Raw genomic sequence first — 20,527 nt, 5'->3', positions numbered from 1 at the left:
GGGAAACCGGGCGGCCAGGACTCCCACGCCACGCAGTTAACATTCCCAGGGAGCCGACTCCCAACTCCCCCCTAGGGGCAGGGACGTCCCGAGCGCCTGCATTCCCAGCCACAGCCTCACCCTTCCCGGCTAAAGAAGAAAAGGCGGGTACTTGGGCCTCCCGCCCTGAGGCCTCAGAATCCGCCCAGACAAGGAGGGGGTGAAGGGAGAGCTGTGTGGGCGGGGAACCCCCTCTGCCGCTGGGAGCCGCCCGACACACCTTCGCCCCTTGCGGGGACTGCACTTTACACACGCTCCCTGGGCTGTTTCTAGGCTCCCCCAAGTCCCTCCTCCGGCCTCTTCCCGTTCCTCCGACCCGAGCCCCAGAGCTGAGGCAGCGCGGAGAAGGGGTGGCCCGGCTTCCCCCCCTGGGTTGAACTTGAAGCGGGCGCTGTGCCTGGAAGCACCCCTAATTTCCTGGGGATTCAGCGGGGCACGCTCTGCGCTCAGGATGGGGCGCTTGTTTATGAGAATTTCCTCTTTCTTAAAAGGGCAACGATGCCAGTGGGTCCCTCAAGGAGGCACGGAAAGGGACGGGGGTCGGGCTCTGCCAGAGCAACTGTGGAAGAGGTTACCTGGGCAAGAAAGCCGCCCAAGTCCCTTCCCCGGGCTTGGCCCTGGAGAAAATGGGGCCCACGCGGGCTAAAGGAGAGGGTGGCGGGGGCCGCTGGTGGAGAAAGGCATCTCCCAGCCCCCTTCTCCAGCTTCCTGGAGGTGCCGCTATCCGTACCCCCTGCAGACCCCTCCGGTCAATTCCCTAAGCACCAAAGGGGCTCCGACCCGGAGCTAGGCGCGGAAGGAGGCAGGTTTCCGAATTAGAGGGGATCTCTCACGGAGGGCCCGTGTGTGGGTGGGAGACGGCCGAGCAAATAACAAATCGCTCTTCAGTGGGATGGGGAACGATCGATGTGCGAGTTGAGCAGGAAAGAGGGAGGTGAGGACCAGAGGAGGCCCTTGGGCAGACTTTGAAAGCGGAATAACCAAGGGGTGATGAGCATGGTGTGTGTGTGTGTGTGTGTGTGTGTGTGTGTGTGTGTGTGTAAGCGCAGACAAGTGGAGAACTCCCTTAGATCCCATGGAGCAGGGAGGGGACCCCCCGCGGAATGGGCAGGCAGGTCCCACCGATAGTTAAGCCTGGGACTAAGGACTTGGGGACAAGGAATGTGGGGGGGAGGGGGGGAGGGAACCAAAGGTCAGCCAAGGGGTTACCGTGGGCGAGGGGTTAGCGATGCGGTCCTGCCAAGGGCGTCGGTTCAGGTCCAGGGAGGCCCCTGCAAAGCGCTGCCTCCCCCAACCTGCATGGTAGCCCCGGTTCTCCCAGCTCCGGGGTTGAACTTGACCTTCCCCGGGAGCTGCCCTGGGAGCCCTGCCTTTCGTGCACGGCCCCCCTTCGGCTTTCCCAGCCCCGTGTGGCAGATGGGGTTAGCGGCGTGCCGGGTGGAGAAGTCACCGCCCCCAGGACTTTGTTCCTCCTGGTCTGAAAAACAAAAACAAACCCTGTGCTAAGGCGACCCCCAGCTGCCGGGGTGGAGAGAGACAACACCGGGTGTGGGACCCGCCCTCCCCCTCACACACAGTGAAGAAACCCAAAGACACCCCCCCACCCACCCACCCTACAGAGCACTTCCACCAGCTCCTCTGTCCCCGCAGCTTCCCGGGCCCTTCGCAGCAGACCTCGTGCCTGGGAGCCTGGGAGGAGGGCAGGCCTCCCAGGGGAAGAGGCCGCACCAGCAAAGGCTTAGAGGGGGCATTGGAGGTGGAAGGCCGGGGAACAGCGAGTGTGTGTGTGTGTGTGTGCGCGTGTGTGTGTGTGTGCGCGCGTGTGTGTGTGAGTGTGTGTGTGCGTGTGTGTGTGTGCGCGCGCGCGCGCGCGGCGTGCGGGACCTGCCCAGTGCCCTCGCCCCGCGTCCGCTCCTCTGACCCTCTCGGGCCCGCAGGCCAGGTTCCGCCCTCACGGGGGCAGAAAGGGAGAAGGAGGGGGAAGAGGAAGGTGAACCGCCGGCTCAGGCCAGGGGCGAAGCCACGGCTTCACTTCCTCCTCGCCCCACGTTTCCTGTTGGGGTCGGCGCGGGCCGGGCACCGGCGGTGACGCTGAGGCCTTGACCCGGGCGGCCCGAAGGGTCGGGGTTCCTCTCGGCGGCCGGAATCCCGCCTCTGCCCTGGGTCCAGTCGCTTCGCTGCTCAGAGTTCAGTTTCCTCGTAGGCCAAAGGGCACGAGAGGACGTGGGGCAGGAGGGGAACCCCCAGAGGAACGGGCGGGCAGGCCGTGCTGAGCAGTAAGTGGGAGGGAGGGGGCGCAGCCCGACGAAGCGCTCGCCACACGAGGGCGCCGGGAGGGCCGGAGGGGGGCGGGGGTCCGGCTCGGTGGGAGCGCGCCTTCAGGCCGGTCCCGCCCCCCGCGTGGGGCCCCCCTCCGCAGGCGTCCCCGCCGCGGGGCCGGGAGGACGCGGGCCGCCCTGGCACCCAGCGGTTGGACGGGACAGGACGTGCCCGCCCCGCCCTGCCCCGCCGCCGAGGCCCGCGGGGGAAGGAAGTGCTGAGGCGTATGTGTCCAGGCTTGGCGTTATTATTTTTCAAATTATGAACACATAATAGCGACGAATGGAAAGAATTAATGAACAGGAAAAAGAAACCCACATTCAGGGCCAATAACACGGGGGTTTGCTTCGTGAAGAATCCGCGCGGTCACGGTCGCGGCCAGGGGGTGCCTGCACGGACCGGGTGGGACCGCCGTTTAAAAGCCTGAGAAATGTCAGGCCCCAGCGCGGGGCCGGGCCCACGGGACTGCGCGCCCACTGTGCGGGCGCCACCGGACGCCCCGCCCCAGGCATCAGAGCGGGCCGGCGGGGAGCAGGGGAGGGGTCTGGAGGGCCTCGTGGAGACAGTCATTTCCTCGAGGTCGGAGGGATTTGGCTCCGCGAAGGGGTGGAAGCGCGGTCCAGGCCGAGGGAACAGCGCGGAGAGGGCGCCTCCTGGCGGGAGCGCCGGGTGATGGCGTGGACACGGGGGCCGCTCTGCTGGGCGCCAGGTGGGGCGGTTGGAAGAGGTCGGCAGGGGGATCCCAGGGCAAAAAGTGGGAATTTTCCCGCCCTACACATCACCGGGCCCCGAGGCTGCGATGGGTGCTGACGGTCACTGTCCGGTCAAGAGCATAATTGTGTGAATCTTAACAATCGCTTGGAGGAAGCCGAGAGCCGCCGTTTGCTCACGACTTCCGCGAAGCGGTCCCTGCAACAATCAAAGATAAGACCCGTTTTACGGACCAGATAGTTTTATCCCCATTTCCCAGAAGAGAAAACAGCGAAGTGGCTGCTCGCCGAGCCTTGGAATGCGCAGAGGTGCAGGCACCGTGCGGGCGGGGCGGGCCCTGGCCCCGGTGCAGCGCAGCCGGGAACTGCAGGTCTTGCCACGCAGCCGCAGAGGCTCCCCGCGGGCGGGCGCCAGGAAGGGAGGCGACGCCCCCTGGAGCGCGGCCGGAACCGGGCCGGACCCGCCTCCCCACCCGCGGAGTCGCGCCGGCCCAGGAGTGGTGAAAGCCGCGGCCGAGTCCAGGTCACGCCGAAGCCGTTGCCCTTTTAAGGGGGAGCCTTGAAACGGCGCCCGGGTTCCATGTTTGCATCCGCCTCGCGGGGAGGAAACTCCATGTTGTAACAAAGTTTCCTCCGCGCCCCCTCCCTCCCCCTCCCCCTAAGAACCTGGCTCCCCTCCCCTCCGAAGCTCGCGGGGATCCCTCCCTCCCACCCTCCCCTCCCCCCCGCGCCCCGATTCCGGCCCGAGCCGGGGGGGAGGCCGGGCGCCGGCGTCGGGGCCAGAGTCCGGCCGGAGCGCAGCGCGCCGGGCCCCATGGACAGCTCGGCCGTCATTACTCAGATCAGCAAGGAGGAGGCGCGGGGCCCGCTGCGGGGCAAAGGTACTGGGGCGGCGCGGAGGGGCCACCAGGAGGTGCCGCGGGGGGGAGGGAGGGGGCCAGGACCCTCCCCGGGCCGCCGCCGCCGCCGCCCCGGGAGCCCGCCTGGCAGCGGGAGGAGCGGGGAGAGTTTGGAACCGGGAAGCTGCACGGGGCGGGGTCGGCGCCTCTGGGCGCTCCCGTGTGCTCGGCGGGGAAGCTGAGGCAGGAGTGGACATGGGGCTCCGTCAGGGTCTCCCGGCCGGCGGTGCGCAGTGCCCGGGAGGAGCCCCCCCGCTCCCCCTCCCTTAGCGCCGGCGGGGCGGGGAGGTGCGGGGTGTGGAGGGCGCCCGCGGCCGCCCTGAGACCCCGCCCACCACCCCCCGGGCTCGGTCTGGTCCGGGCGCGGGAGGGGCGCGAGGTGACAGCGGGCTGGGAGGGGGGGGAGGATCTCCCGCCAACACTCAGCCACGATTCCCACAAACTTTCGCGTCACGCGTGGCGGCGCCAAGCCCCTCGGGCACAGCGCGGAGCAACCACTTCTGAGAGTTGCGCGCGCGCCCGCGGCGTCGCGGCTGCAGACCGTGGGCGCCGGGCCTGTGCACACAAGTTCCGACCCGGGGAGCCGGCCGACCGCCTCGGCGGGGTCCCGGGGTGGGGGTCTGGGCTGGAGGCCCGCCCCTCCCCGTCCGGGCATTGACTGCAGAGGCTGGGAGTCCTTCCCGGTCAGCCCACCTGGCCTGCGCCTCGCTCCTCCCCGGGGGCCTGGGCTGGGGGCGGGGCGGATGGAGAAGGAGCTGTCAATCAGCCGGTGGATACGCGGCTCTAGGTTGGAGGTTGGGGCGGGGAGGCGGGGTCGCGGTGGCCCAGGTCCACCCCCTGCCTCTCGATCCAGCTTCAGATCTGAGAGGACTTTGGACTCACCGGGGCTGAGAGTATGGAAGGAGGGCGGGAGTGGACCCCAGGTCCCGGCCCTCCTGGGCCTCACTAAGCAGGGGCTGCTCAGGTCAGGTGGGTGTCAGGAGGCGCCCAAGTGGGTGCTGATACCTCAGCAGTGGTGGAGGCTGGGAGGAAAAGATAGGACCCTGGTACCCCCTCCAGCCAGCCCGCTCCCTAATGTGGGTACCTCTGTTGTACCCACACTGGAATGACTTGTGGAAGCCGAGGGGTGGCCTGGAGCCATCCTAATGTGTCTCCCTCAGTGAAGGGGGTGGGGGGTATGGCCAGACTCTCAGAGCCCAGGGCTGGCACCGGGGTACATATGCATGCCCCCACCTTGAGCCTCCCTGTTTCAGGTGACCAGAAGTCATCCGCTTCTCAGAAGCCCCGAAGCCGGGGCATCTTCCACTCACTTTTCTGCTGCGTCTGCCGGGATGATGGGGAGGCCCTGCCCACCCACAGTGGGGCACCCCTGCTTGTGGAGGAAAACGGAGCTGTTCCCAAGGTGCGTGGTGGCCAGGTGAGGGCTGCAGGGCACCTGGGCTCGGCCTCGAGGGGGGTTAGGGGAAAGGGCTTTTCTTGACCAGCCTGCAGGCCCTGGAAGGTCTGTCTACCCAGCTTGTCACCTGAAAGCTCCAAGAGCTCCACCAAGGGAATTCTAAATGTCCCCGTCGCAGGTGGACACTGTTCGCTGCCTTGATTTCCCAGGTGGGGAAGTGAGGCCCAGAGAGCCAGGCGGCCTACCCTGGCTCCATAGTTGGCAGGGGCAAATCTGGGAAGAGGGTGGTCTCTCCCCATGTCCCTGTGACTTCCCAGCTAGAGGGCTGCAGGAGGGAAGACTTGTATGAAGAAATGACGGGGGTATGAGAGAGGTGCCCCCAGCCAGCCCTGCTCGTCCCCACAGCAGACCCCAGTCCAGTATCTGCTCCCCGAGGCCAAGGCCCAGGACTCGGACAAGATCTGCGTGGTCATCGACCTGGATGAGACCCTGGTGCACAGCTCCTTCAAGGTGGGCCCTGCCCAGCAGCCCCCAGCCCTGGGTTCGGAGGGGGCCTGCCCTGGCCTGGGAGGACGGTCTGGGTAGGCCTCGCCGCAGCTCCAGCCGCTCTTTTCCCCCATAGCCAGTGAACAATGCTGACTTCATCATCCCCGTGGAGATCGATGGGGTTGTCCACCAGGTGAGGGGCCGGGGACTGGGGGGAGGCAGTAGGCTTGGCATCTGCTGTTCAGACAGGCTTTTCCCACCAGTCCTGAGAGCTCCGTGTAGGTCTTTGGTAGATGTGGAATGTCAGAGGCCCAGAGAGGGTGTGAGACTTATCCAAGGTCACACAGATCCTCAGGGACTTGACTCTAAGGCCTGCGGGAAATGGGGTTCTTCTTGGCGCCCCCTTACCCCACCTTGCCCGGGACCCAGTTCAAGTAATTCAGGATAGGTTGTGTGCTGTCCAGCCTGTTCTCCATTACTTGGCTCGGGGGTCGGTGCCCTGCAGCCTTGGGGTGAGGGGGCTGCCCCAGGCCCCTCCATTTGGTGGGCGAAGGGCCTGGAATTAGTGATGCCCCTTGAGGCAGGGCCAGAAGCCTGGAACTCAGAGGTTCATTTTGATCCTCTTCTGAGAGGGGGGTGGCTTCTCTAGCAGCAGTTGGGGTGGCTGGTCAAGTGGAGCCCCCATAGGACCTGGGACCAGCCTGCCCCCTGTGCTCCTCTGCCTCCTTCACTGGCTCCCTCCAAGCCCCCTGCCACCCCCCTACTCCCAGCCTGAGGCCCAGCAGTCCCCTCACTGGCCCACCCCCCAGGTCTATGTGCTGAAGCGGCCCTATGTGGACGAGTTCCTGCAGCGAATGGGTGAGCTCTTCGAGTGCGTGCTGTTCACTGCCAGTCTGGCCAAGGTGAGTGAAGGGCTCCTGGCACAACCCTCCCCTCCTCACCAGGATGTGGCCTCTGGGCAGTGACCCCTGGATCACTCTTGGCCCCAGATGACTCACCTCCCGTCCACAGTATGCAGACCCAGTAGCTGACCTGCTGGACAAGTGGGGGGCCTTCCGAGCACGGCTGTTTCGTGAGTCGTGTGTCTTCCACCGGGGGAACTACGTCAAGGACCTGAGCAGGCTGGGCCGAGACTTGCGGCGGGTGCTTATCTTGGACAACTCGCCCGCCTCCTACGTCTTCCATCCGGACAATGCCGTGAGTGCCATGCAGGACCTGGATAGGGGGCTGGGACCCAAGAAAAGGGTCGGTCCATTTGGGCTTCCCCCCCACCTCTGCTCCCAAGCTGGGGGTTTCATAGACCTGTGCCCACTCGCCCCATACTTCATTGATCATTCAGATCGTTCTGCCTTCTGGGCATTGGAGCAGTTGCAATTTTTTTAAGCAGCCAGTTGTGACCAGTGAGTGGGTCACAAAAATAATTAGTTGGGGTTTTGAAAAAATGAAATAAAATAGGAAATATCAGAGTGCTTTGCACACAGTTAGATTAAGTTTCATTTCATAAAGTTGTTGCTTTGTTATTATATATGTAAATGTGATTTACTGGGTGCTGCTGTCAAAATACTTGAAAACTGTGGGTAAGGGGCTTCAAGGAGATAGCCCACCGAGCCATGGTGCTCAGGGGTGGACTGCATATTCTGCGTGCAGGGTGGTGACCCTACACCCATCTGCCCAGGTACCGGTGGCCTCGTGGTTTGACAACATGAATGACACGGAGCTCCATGACCTTCTGCCCTTCTTCGAGCAGCTCAGCCGAGTGGATGACGTGTACTCAGTGCTCAGGCAGCCCAGGCCTGGCAGCTAGTGAGGCGCCCTGGGGCCAGGACCTGCCCCTGACCACACCTACACCTTTCACACATGGACTCTTCCTTAGGAAAACCCAGCGGCCTGGGCCACCTCAGTGCCATGGGGAAGTGGGCGTCTCCCCCACCAGCCTGGCCCGGCTGTGAAGGGGCAGCAGGCTGCACAGAGGGCAATGAGGCCCTGGGTCCCTGTGTCAGTGCCTTAGAACCTCCTCGCTCTTCTTGGGGGACCTACGGGGCCCTGCATGCTGCTCCCCCTTTCTCTTTCTGTGCTGCCATGTTTCTCTGCTGCCAAGTTGGGCCTCTTGGCCCTTTTCGGTTCTGCTTGGGGGAGGGGCAGGGTTCCCGCTGCCCCCTGCCTTGGGCCCCAGCCTGGGAGCGTGGACACCAAGTGCCTTGCCTAGAGCCCTCTTCCCCGCCTGGTTTTCCCAGGGCCAGGTCAGGTCAGCTCTTGCCTGGAACAGTCTCCAGACTGTTGGTCGAAGAGAAACTAGTCCTCACACCTCTTCCGTGGGGACTGATGCAGACCCCACCACCTCCGCCTCGGAGGGCACAGGAGGGGAGAAGATCGGTTACCACTTGTGAGAGCAGCAGGGGTTTGTCCTTCAGGACCGAGTCCTGCTTCTCTGGACTCCTCGGCTGAGGGCTGCTCCCCATATCACCCAAGGCTCTGGGGCTTGGCTCCCCCAGCTCCAAGTGTGGGGGCATAAGCAGGACCCCTTTATGGTGCCATATAAATATGTATATGTGTATATAGATTTTTAGGGGAAGGAGAGGGGGAAGGGTTGGAGTAGAGACAGCCCTTCCTCACCCCTTTCCCAGGCCCATAAATTGGGGGAGGGAGGAAAAGAATTTTTACATTTTTAAACTGCTATTTTCTGAACGAAACAAGCTAGGCCAAGGGGCCCTAGGCCCTGTCCTCTGTCCCACACACCCTCTTTGCTTCATTTAAAACATTTATTGAGCACCTTCTCTGTGCCCAGCCTGTGCTAGGCCAACCAGCTGAGTGTGTGTGCACAAGGGGAGGGGAGTATCTCCCCACCACCCACCCCATACTTCACCCGTGCCTTTAGGGGATCTGTAGGAGGTGGGACACTTCTTGTGGGGTGTAGGGGGTATTCCTGCCAAACTACACCCCTCCTTCATGCCAGCCCACTCTCTGCAGCCCCCTGCCTCATCCCCTGCTGGCTGAGGGCTGTTCCCAGGACATCTGCCTTCCAGCTCTGCCTCCTTTACCTGGAATCCCTCCCCCAAATGCTGAGCCTTGGGCTGTTCCCAGGGCCTAACAGTTAAGGGGACCCACATATCAGTGCCAAGGGGGGATGTCAAATGGATATGTCCTTATTTCCCACCTACCCCCAGCTGGGAGTGGGAGGGAGGACATGGCTGGTCTGAATCTGATGACCCTCTCGTTTAAGTGCCTTCTCTGTGTTAGAGAGCCCCTCAAGTGTGATGCGAACTAAAGAGAAAGCCAGACCCCCCCCAACCTGCCTCTGTGGTTATTGGCGGGGCGGTGAAGTGGGGGAGTGATGGTGTCCCATGAAGCCGCGTTCCACTTCAGCTAACCCTTTGGAGGGAGGAGGGTGGTCCTGGAGGCTGCCCTACCCTCCTGGGCTGCAAGTGTGAAAGTGCAAGAGAGACCTGAGTTCCGATTAGTTTTCCTGCTTCTCTCAGCCTCAGTTTTCTGGTCTGCAAAATGGAGATCGGCACTCTGCAGAACCGATTAAATGCCCGCCCTTGGAGGACTCCATAAGATTAGCTCAAAAGCTAAGCAGAAATGCGTCCCTAGGCGAGGCCCCTGGAAGGTATTTGGAGACGGAAGGGGTGGGGTCTCTGCCCCGGAGCGAAGGGGAGGAGTTCGTGAGGCCCCCCGAGGGGGTAGGTGGGGGGCGGGGCGGGGTAGTAGGAGCCAAGTTCAACTCCAAACGGAAGACCTTTGAACGAGGCTGACGTGGGCCTCCCGGCTGCTTCGCGGGAAGGGCTGGCTGGCTGGCTGAGGCGTTGGGGACTCTGGGGAGATGGGCGCCCCTTCCCCCACCTGCCCCACCGCGGCCTCCCGCTGGCCGCGCCCTTGCACGAGCCTCCGGCCCACTTCCTGCCCCCGCCCGTCCAGCCCTGGCAGCACTTCCTTTGCAAAACTGGGCAGCCCCGGGCCCTGGCAGGAAGTGCCCTCCCGCCCCGCCCTCTCCTGCTTCCCACGGTGGCCGCTAGAGGCCTCTCCGCTCTCGCCGGGATTCGGCTGAGCCGGGCCCTCCGCGACCTGCCCCCACCCAACCCTGGGGGGCTGGAAAGAGGAACGTTTCTCCACCCCTCTGCCGGGGGTTGCCCGCCTTTCTCCCCCCCCCCACACCCTCCCCCCCCCCCCCCCCAATACACTGGGGAGAAGGGAGATCTGCCCCTTCCAAAGGTTGGGGCCTGCCCCTCCACCCCCAGCCTCTCATTCCCTTGTGAATCCAGCCTCAAGCCTTCCTCCTGGTGTCCCAGATGCTGACCTGCCCCCCAGGTCTCTGAGGGTGACCTGCCACATGTATGATACCCCCCCTTTTCCTTCCCTCCCCCACTCCCCTGTCCCCTGGTAGGAAAGTGCTGGGAAGCACTGACCTGGGAAGAAAACCTGCAGTTCCCTCAGTTCCATCAGCTCCCATGTGAGCTGGAGCCTCCGAGCCTTTGGAGGGGTTAAGGCCCAGGTGGCCTGCTTCTGCCGTTGTCCTCTGTGGGGTCCCTCTTCCCCGCCTGGTTTTCCCAGGGCCAGGTCAGGTCAGTCTTGCCTGGAACAGTCTCCAGACTGTTGGTCGAAGAGAAACTAGTCCTCACATCTCTTCCGTGGGGACTGATGCAGACCCCACCACCTCTGCCTCGGAGGGCACAGGAGGGGAGAAGATTGGTTACCACTTGTGAGAACATTTCTCAATGGATTTCCTGCTCTCCATGCAAACACTAGTCCCTCAGATTTGCATCCCACGGGCCCACAGAAGCCAGGGAGTCACCAGGGCTCCCAACTTTGAATGAGACCGCAGTCAGCCTTTCCCACCCACCCTTCACCCACAAAGTTCAAGGTAACCACATGTACCTGCACTTCCTGTGTGCCAGGCACATTGCCAGGACTGGGGACACACCGTGACTAGGGCATGCCTCTGCTCTCAAGGGACTCACACTCTAGTGTGGAGAGAGACACCTGAACAGATGATCTAAAACCTGAAATGCTGGAAATGTAGTTTGAGGAAGAACATGGAAGGCCAGGCGTGAGCACAGGGGACACCTCACCTGGCCTGGGTGGTGATGCAGGGTTTGGAAAATGCATCCCGAGGAAATGAGGCTAAGAGGAGTTTGGGAAGGAGGAGTGGATCAGGTGATGGTGGCCTTAGCAAGGAGATGCACCAGAAAGGAAGCCGAAGAGCCAGGAGCCCACCACAGCAGGGAGTGAGGGAAATGACGCTGCAGAAGGCAGGATGGGCCAGATAATGCAGATCTATAGGCTTGCCAAGGGAGTGGCCTTTTTTCTTGCAGGCAGTGGGTGTCTTTGAGGGACACGGGGACACTAACCAGGAAAGAGGTGTGCTCAATCTTGGCAGCTTCACGTTGGAAGATAAGCCAGGGGTATGGGACAGAAGACCTTTCTGGGAGACCACAGCTGTGGAGGATAGAGAATGAAGACTTCAACTGGGGCACAGAGGCAGAGTGAAAAGAAGGAAGGATGGATGTGAGCTAGGAGATAAACTTGACAGGAAGCTGTGGCTGGTTGGCCCTAGGGACTGGGGTGGAGGTTTTGGAGATGTCAGCTGTGAAAATGACAGACCGGTATGGAACAGACATTCTCTATTTGCCTGTTACACACACACACACACACACACACACACACACACACGCACACGCACACGCACACGCACACACACACGCAGAACAGAGGGAACAGGCACCTGATACACTCCTGTTGGCAGGAGTATAAACTGGTACAACCTCTTTGGAGAGTGATTTGACTCTACTATTTTTCAGAAGTAATTTTTAGCCCTGGCTGGGCAGCTCAGTTGGTTACAGCATTGTTCAGATACACCAAGGTTGTAGGTTTGATCCCCAGTGAGGGCACATACAAGAATCAACCAATGAATGCATAAATAAGTGGAACAACAAATTGATGTTTCTTCCTCTTTCTCTCTAAAATCAATTAAAGAAAAACAACTATCCATATATATATATATTTTTAATTTTAGCGGACATCCTTAGATCAGCAATTCCACTGTTAGGAATTTATGCTGTAGAAATAACATATATATATATATATATATATATATATATATATATATATAAAAGCCTAATATGCAAATTGTCCCCACGGGAGTTTGACCAGGAGTTTGGTTGCTTGCTATGACATGTGCTGACCACCAGGGGGCAGTGTGGAATGAAGGAAGGCCCCGGCCAGCAGCTGGTAGCTGGGGAAGGGAGGCCCTGGCTGGCAGCTGGAAGACCCCCATCAGCTCTGATTGCCAGCCAGGCCTAGGGACCCTACTGGTGCACAAATTTTGTGCACCAGGCCTCTAGAATACATATAATTTTGTATGTATCCAGTATTAATTGCATCCTTGCTTTAAATAGCAAAACACTTGAAATAACCTAAGTGTCCAACAGTGAGGGGCTGGTTAAGTAAATCTTGCTCTATCTAACCAGAGAATACCATACAGTCATGGAAAACAGTGAGGTGGAACTATCCAAGCAGATATAGAATGATCTCCAAGAAAGACAAGTAAGATTTATAACAATAGTGTGGTGTATTCCCAATAAAGAACAATATAAAGATAGACAAATATACATATATATTTTTGTTTACTCCAGTAGGGTAACAAGAAGTGGGAATTGTGGCTAATCCTGGGGAGTTAGTGCTGGAGGACTGGGTGGGACTCAGATATCGAAGATGGGAGGGACACATTTTTACTAACACCTTTACTAACACATTTTTACTAATACTTTTACTAACACCTTTAATACATATACCAGGTACATTTATTAATTTTTTTTAAAGTAAAAATCAGTTTAAAACAAAACAACAGTTAATCTTCTAAACATAACATCAAAACAGAACTCAAATTCCATGTATTTCCTTCAAATAGTCGTTGTATGCCTGTACCAGGCACTAGGGTACAGCAGAGAGCTAAACAGATACTGTGGGGAAAATGGTAAAAAAGTAATTACAAAACAAGAAGAATAAGGTGGTAAATAAAGAACTTTAAACTTTCATACTGCCCTGGCCAGCATGGCTAAGTTGGTTGGAACGTTGTCGAGCGGTATTGGGTTTGATTCCAGGTCAAGGTGCATGCAGAAGGCAATCAACCCATGTTTCACTTTCACACCAATGTTTCTCTCTCTTCCCTCTCCCTCTCCCTCTCCCTCTAAAATCAATAAAAACATGTCCTCAGGTGAGGATTAAAAAACCACTTTTGTGCTGTCAGTGCCAAATTATCACCCCAAGATGACTTATGATTGTAAATGGGGAAAGTGCCTTTACAGTGGGAATACTGGCAGGAAGCAAGGGAGCAAACTTCGCATTACTCATGCTGGGTCAACTTGACTTCATATATCCCTGAGTCAATGCAATGTGAAGTACACAGTATCACCTTTGCCCGGGCTACTCGAAGTGTGGGTCAAGAACCAGCAGGCACATCAGCTTCGCCCAGGAGCGTGTTAGACAAGCAGGATCTCAGGCCCCACCCCAGACCTACTGAATCAGATTCCGCAGTTTAAAAGGATTCCCGGGTGATTCTTATGATACTACAGTTTGAGAAGCGCTGGCCTTTTTCAAGTATTCTTGAAAAAATTTGTTTAACCAGGACTTACTAAACCTTTAGAGGTACTTTCAGTTTGTGGGAAAAATAGGAGGAAGAGGAACAAATTAAATAATACACAAAGATTTAGACAAATCCACAGTGTGAACATTCTACAAGACAACTGTCCTTGACTCAGGTAAGTCCATGTCATAGAAAAAAAGGCTGGGGGACTGTTCTAGATTTAAAATCACGGAAGAGCCCTAGCCAGTTTGGCTCAAAGTTTAGAGCATGAGCTGAGGACCTTCTCGGTTGCAGGTTCATCCTGGCCCCTTGTGGGGCACCTGTGGGAGGTAACCAATCAATGTGTCTCACATCTCAAAGTTTCTCTTTCCTCCTCTCCCTAAAAAAAAAACCATGAAAAAAAAAAATCCTCAGGTGAGGATTAAAAATAATACTGAAGATAAAGGATTAAAAAAATACTGAAGATACATAACAATAAAAGGAAATGCAGGATCTTAATTTGATCATGAATCAACAAAAATAGCTGTTAAAGTTCTTGTAAGGACAATTGGAGAAATTTGACCATGAACTGGATAGAAGATGATATTATAAATAATTTGTGATACTATTCTCATGTGAAAATTGTATGACAGTTATTTTATTTATTGATTGTTTTAGAGAGAAAGGAAGGGAGCGAGAGAAACGATTTGTTGTTCTGCTTATTAATGCATTCATTGGTTGCTTCTTTTTTTTTTAATCCTTATCCGAGAATATTTTTTTAAAGAGAGTGCAATGAAGGAGGGAGGAAGGGAAAGAAGAGAGAGAGAGAGAGAGAGAGAGAGAGAGAGAGAGAGAGAGAGAGAGAGAGAGAAACATCAATGTGAGAGAGACATATGGATTGAATGCCTCCTGCACGTGCCCAACAGGGTTTGAACCTGCAACCCAGTATATGCCCTTGACCAGGGATTGAACCCACAAGTTTAGTGTATCAGAACCATGCTCTAACCAACTGAGCTACCTGGCCAGGACCTTGTATTACAGTTATGAAGGAGAATGTCCTTATTCTTAGGAGATGAGTGATAAACTAAATTTTGGGGCTGAATAGCATGATATCTGCAACTTACTTCCAAATACACACACACACACACACACACACACACCACACACACACACACACACAGAGCAAATGAGAATTCTTGAGCCCATCAGTGTTTATTGTTATACTATTTTACTATCATTTATATTTTTTCTGTTTTTGACATTTTCATAAAGAAATTGGAAACAATTTTTAAAAACATAGGTTCTCCTCCAAAATCCTGAGGCTAAATTAAAGGGTAAGCACCAAAGTGTAGTAGAGAATCCCATAAATGACAGGCAGGTTACCAATCAATACATTAAATATATAAGCAATCAACAAATTACTTTAAAATTCACAAAAGAAGACATAGCCAATAAGTATATTTTAAAATGGTCTATCCCACTGATAATAAAAACTATATATATAAATCAACACAATGCTGATTTTCTTTTTGACATTCAAATGGACAGAGATTTTCTTTTTCTTTCTTTTTTGAGTAACCAAACTTTATTTTTAATTTTTTATAATAATTCTTTATTGTTGACAGTATTACATATGTCCTCTTTTTCCCCCCACTGACCTCCTCCAGCCTTCCCCCCGTCCCAGGCCCTCACCAACCCATTGTCTGTGGCCATGGGCCATGCATATATGCATAAAAAGTTCTTGGTTGATTACTTCCCACCTATTCACCCTCCCCAGCCTTCCCTCCGAGATTCCGCACTCTGCCCCGTGCTTCTGTGTCTCTGGATCCACTTCGTTCATCAGTTTATTTTGTTACTTAGATTTCACATATGAGCGAGATCATGTGATACTTGTCTTTCTCTGACTGACTTAATTCACTTAGCATGATACTTTCCAGGTCCCTCCATGCTGTCTCAAAGAGTAAGAGATCCTTCTTTTTTACTGCTGCATAGTATTCCATGATATAAATGTACCACAGCTTTTTTACCCACTCATCTACTGATGGGCACTTGGGCTGTTTCCAGATCTTAGCTATTATAAATTGTGCTCCTTGAGCATAGGAGTGCATACATTCTTTCTGATTGGTGTTTTGGTGTTTTTAGGATATATTCCTAGAAGTGGGATCACTGGGTCAAATGGCAGATCCATATTTAATTTTTTGAGGAAACTCCATATTGTTTTCCATAATGGCTGCACCAGTCTGTATTCCCACCAGCAGTGTACTAGGGTTCCCTTTTCTCCACATCCTCTCCAGCACTTGTCATTTGTTGATGGTAGCCATTCTGACAGGTGTAAGGTGATACCTCACTCGGACAAAGATTTTCTTAAAAACTGGAGCCCAGGGCTGGGAAGAATGTAGACAAACAGGCAATCTCCTGTCCTCCTATCCTGAACACCGGGCTACCAATCAACACAACTTTTCTGGAAGGCAATTTGCTTATTCACATCTTTGACCCAGCCACCCCACTTGTAGGAGTTTATCCTAAAGAAATAATAATGAATGCAGTCTAATGGCAAAGATTTAATAATAAGAATATTACCACAGCATTCTTGGTAGAATCAAATAATTGGATATAATTTAGAAGTCTGAAAATGAGCTATTGGTTACAGAAATTATGCTATCTAATGGATTGCCGTGGGACAATTAAAATGAAGTTGCAAAATAACAAACATGTCACAGAAAAAGCTATATGTATGTATGGTAGTTAGCTTCCTCACTCCCAAGCCCCACGGGCCCTTCCTTTACCTCTAGAACTTGTTTGCTAAGCCCATGTCTTCTAGGAATTACTTTTTCTGCCTCTGTAATTTACCCAACAAACGCTGTCTTACAGGGAAAAAAAAGTATACATATGTAAATAGATCAATCGATCCATAGATAGGTATCATCCTATATAATAAAAGGCTAATATGCAAATTGTCCCCTCGACCGGGAGTTTGACAGGGAGTTCAACCAGGAGTTCAGCCAGAGGGTGGGGCCAGCCAGCCAACCACCTGCAGCCCCTCCCTCACTGGTCTGGTCCGATTGGCCCCAATCAGGGCGGGCCGGCTGGACCCCACCTGTGCATGAATTCGTGCACTGGGCCTCTAGTATACATATAGTACACATACGCTGTTGAAAGAAATGCTAACAGTGATTTATCTGTAGATTACCTTTGTAGTGGAATTAGAGATGAGTTTTTCTTTCCTTTTTGCCTGTTTGTATAATTGAGTGAACATATACTTCTTTTTATTCACAAAAAAAAGGTATTATTTTCTTCTTCTTTTTTAATATATTTTTATTTATATCAGAGAGGAAGGGAGAGGGAGAGAGAAAGAAACATCAATAATGAGAGAGAGCCATTGATTGGCTGCCTCCTGCACGCCCCCTGCTGGGGATCGAGCCCACAACCCCTGGCATGTGCCCTTGACTGGAATCGAACCTGGGACCCTTCAGTCCGCAGGCTGATGCTCTATCGACTGAGCCAAACCAGCTAGGGAAGGGTATTATTTTCAAAAACAAAATCTCAATTGCAGTGTGTTTATGCTTAACAGATTGCCCATGAGAGCGCTCACTCTTGCACACACATGCACATTTGTGCACACATAGAACATCCGGTCTCCAGAACTCGGAGGTGTGGTCAGGAGGAGGGCTGCCCTCGCCCAGCCCACTGCATCTCACCCTCCAGGAGACGGGAGTTCAGAGGTGACAGGAGAATTTCTGCAGGGATGCAGGCTGGAGGGCAGCTGCCCAGATGCTGAATTTGTGGGCAAAGCCAACTTCCGCACTTGAGAGGGTTGCTCTCCTTTCCCATCCTGAATCCTGGGCCCCCAGGCTCAGGAGTTGGGAATGGAGGCTGGCTGCTGGGAGAGGGTGGCAGAGTCCAAAGGCACTGGTTTATGGCAGCTCATAAATACTCCAGGTGGAGCCTGAAGAGGGGTGGGGGGACAAGAAGAACATTTGTGCCCCCTCTGAGCGAGTGTCATGCCAAGTATAAGAGACCTCTAGGGTGTCAGGGTCCCTTCTGTCCTGGAGGGACCCTGAGAGTGAACCCCTGGCCCTGCATCCCTGGCTCTGAGGCTCCCTTGCCCCCTGAGCCATTCCCCCAGGGGAGGAGGGAGGATTGCGGAGCCTCCTTCCCGCTCGGTGCTATCCACCCACAGTGCGGGCCTGGGCCCTGAGCAGAAATGCACCCCATCCCTGGCAGAATGAGGGAGCCCAGGGTGAGGGACGTGGGGTCTGGTTGTCGAGCTGTCCTTAGGCTCCTGGCTCCCAGGGACCTGCTGGGCACCTGCCTCCCCACCCCCTCACCCATTCTCTCTCTCAAGGGCCCTATCTTTCCTTATATGGAGAGGGCAGTTCCTAGAGGAGGGGGGTGGGGACAAAGGTCGCTCTCCGGCAGCCAGCTTGCCACAACTCCCTGAGACCTCCCAGGTGGCAGCTGCCTTCTCCAGCCAGGTAAGGCAACCCTGCCGGGGACACGCGGGACCATCGGTGGTGGGAGAGGGCAGGGAGGGGACAGGGTCCCTCGCTTCTCTCTGGCAACGTGGGGCCTCCAGAGGGGGAGGCTGGGCGCCCCGGAGTCTGGGAAGAGCCGTGAGCCTGTGGCTCCCTTGGCTTCCAAGTAAAGACTTGTGCAGGCTCCACCCTGGACCCTGCCTGCCGCTAGCCCACGCCTCACTCCAGGTGTCAACCATCCCCATTGCCCGGACCTGAGGAAAATCCAGAGGTGCGGGACTTTGGGACTTAAAATTCTGACAGTCTTGAGCTAGCCAGGACTCACTGCCCTCCCTCCTCTGCTCTCTCACCTCTTAACCCATTTCTCTTCCATCTGAAGTGGTTCTTTCTCGGTGTCACTATTCCCCTGATACTCCTGGGATCTCGGGACTCTTGTCTCTTGGGTCCTAGGGTGTGATCAACAGCCATCAGGGATTGAATGGGCAAAGCAGAGGCAGGGGACTGGTGCTTGGCCCTGGTCCACGACCTGCCCCATCTCCCGTCCACCAGGGCCCGTTGTCCCCTGGCCTCACCAGCCACTATGGCCCCCGTCAGCTGAAATGGGAGCAAAGGCAAGAGACAGTCCAGACTAGGGTGTTGGGACATACTGACCACCCCTTCCCAGGAAGCCTGCTCAGGCATCCTCAGGTCCGTAGGGGCAGAGTCTGGAGGCTGGGGGGCTGGGGCGAGTCCATCCCTCTGTTGTTATGGGCCCGGGGAAGCAAGAAGGTGTCCTTGTTTCGGGGACAGCCACATCTCTGTCCAGCTCGGACTGCATGACTGAGGACTAAGAGCTGTGACAGCATCCCAGGCTCTCTGGGGCCCAAACTCTTAAGGACAACAGGGCAGCAGAGAAGAAAGGAAAGATGGGACCTGGCCAGACAGGAAACCTAACTCCCTCCAAGGCCCCAAGAACGTCAGTCCCCTTCCATTCCACAGTTCAGTCTTTCAGCTATTTGCTGAGCACCTACTATGTGCTAGGAGCTGGGGGCTGCACAGACGAACATGTCTAGGACCTTGGCCTAAAAAACCTCAGGCTTACAAACAGGTCGTTTCATCACCATGTGGTCGGGGGGACAAGACAGCCATCGGTCCAGATACTTTGGGGCCCCAGACGAGGGGCCCGAAACTAGCCTGGGGATTCTGAGAAAGTCTCCTGGGAGAAATGAGACCTAAATTAAGTCCAGAAGAACATTGAAGTATTAGCCAAGTGAAGAAAGGTGGGGAGGATTATCAGGAAAGGGGACAGCAGGAACAAGGACAGGGAGGGGAGGGTGAGAAGCAGCATGGGGGGGCTCTCAAAGCCACCCTCGCTATAACCCACTTGCTCACCCCTGGCCATGAGGAGGATCCCCCTTACCTGTCCAAGCTGCTGGAGGTCCCCAATCCTGATTTCTCTCTTGGGAGCTTTTTCAAGTCCTGCTTACCTGAAGCTCCTCTCTGATGGGCAAGAAGTGCCTCCTCGTGTCTACCCTCTATTCCTCTTGCTGTTCACTCCTAGAATCAGAGCATGTCCCTGGTGGGACTTCAGAGATCATCTAATTGACACCCCCAACCTAGGTGAAGAGCAGGCCCCATGTTCATACAGCTAGTGTCAAAGAATCTGCCTTGAAGAAAAGGGGATGTCGACAAAGGTGGTGATTGAAATAAAACAAACATTCTCTTCCTTTTCACCCAAATTGGTTCTGCTGAGCCAGGAGTCCCTGTGGGTTGAGCTCATGGAGGAGACCAGGGCCAGCAGGGACATCAGGCAGGACCCAGGCACAAGCTCTGTGCTGGCTATTGGCAGGTGGCCCCGATCTGCTGGAGGGGAGCTGGGCCGGGAGACCTTGCCCTAAACTCCAGAGTGCCAGGGTGAGGGGTCACCACTCAGGACTCAGAAGAGGGAGTTTCTGAGCAGTAAAAGGCCAGGTCATTGTCCCAAGAGGTGACTCAGAGTCAAGGTGCAGAGATTAGATAGAGTCCAGGCTGTCATTTTGAGGCTGGATCTGTGGGGCACCCTGATCTTTCACTCATTACCGATCAGTTCGAGGAGCGCTCGTGGAGGGTAACTCTGTGCCAGGCTGGGTGGTAGGCTCGGTGGGAAGGGGCAGAAAACCAGGGACGAGGACAACTGGGGACCAGGTCCTCCGCCCTGGTTCATATCAGAACCACTGGGGAGTTTTGAAAGCACCCATGCCTCGCCTCTCAAAAGGCAGAAAATAAAGCACCCATGCCCGGGCCTACCCCACCTAATTAAATCAGGATCCCTGGGAAGTGGCTTGCCCACGGGAGAGTCAGTATCATTTAAAAGCTCCCCACGAGATTCTGATGAGCAGCTGAAGTGGAGAACACAGTTACAAGTCAAAACCAAAAGTGTCATAAACGATACCGTGAAAGAGCTTGGAGAGGGGAGGTTTCTCCCAGCTGAGTAGGTGGAGGGTGGTTCACAGTGGAGAGTTCACTCTGTCATTCATTCATTCATTCATTCATCATTCATTCATCCATCCATTCATCCATCCCCTCAGCCACCTACACACCCATCTATCTATCCACCCACCCACCCACCCAGCAAAGTGCTGCACTGTGCTACATGGGGAGGGCGGATTCAGTACTGAAGAAATAAA

The 20,527-nt window shown here is 55.7% G+C and overlaps 1 protein-coding gene and 1 non-coding gene across 6 annotated transcripts; both read left to right on the top strand.

Moving 5' to 3' along the window:
* Positions 1–3,534: 3,534 nt before the first annotated feature.
* On the top strand, positions 3,535–9,137 carry CTDSP1 (CTD small phosphatase 1). Of its 5 annotated transcripts, none has more exons than XM_028151008.2 (7): positions 3,535–3,949; positions 5,221–5,384; positions 5,772–5,873; positions 5,986–6,042; positions 6,659–6,751; positions 6,861–7,046; positions 7,525–9,137. In XM_028151008.2, the coding sequence occupies exons 1-7, from the start codon at positions 3,883–3,885 to the stop codon at positions 7,651–7,653; spliced, it is 798 nt and encodes a 265-aa protein (XP_028006809.1). In that variant the 5' UTR covers positions 3,535–3,882; the 3' UTR covers positions 7,654–9,137. The 5 variants fall into 5 exon arrangements, with proteins under 5 accessions (XP_028006809.1, XP_028006808.1, XP_008143392.1 ...); XM_028151007.2 differs by having other exon boundaries at positions 5,769–5,873; XM_008145170.3 differs by having other exon boundaries at positions 3,537–3,949; positions 5,221–5,369.
* Positions 6,269–6,344, top strand: MIR26B (microRNA mir-26b). Its single transcript, NR_129145.2, has one exon. It is a non-coding gene; the product is annotated as a microRNA mir-26b (primary transcript).
* Positions 9,138–20,527: the final 11,390 nt, after the last annotated feature.

The sequence above is a fragment of the Eptesicus fuscus genome, chromosome 11 (genome assembly GCF_027574615.1).
Source record: "Eptesicus fuscus isolate TK198812 chromosome 11, DD_ASM_mEF_20220401, whole genome shotgun sequence".
Lineage (NCBI taxonomy): Eukaryota > Metazoa > Chordata > Mammalia > Chiroptera > Vespertilionidae > Eptesicus > Eptesicus fuscus.
Note: the sequence above shows the minus strand (reverse complement) of the source record. Positions and strands in the feature narration are given on the sequence as shown.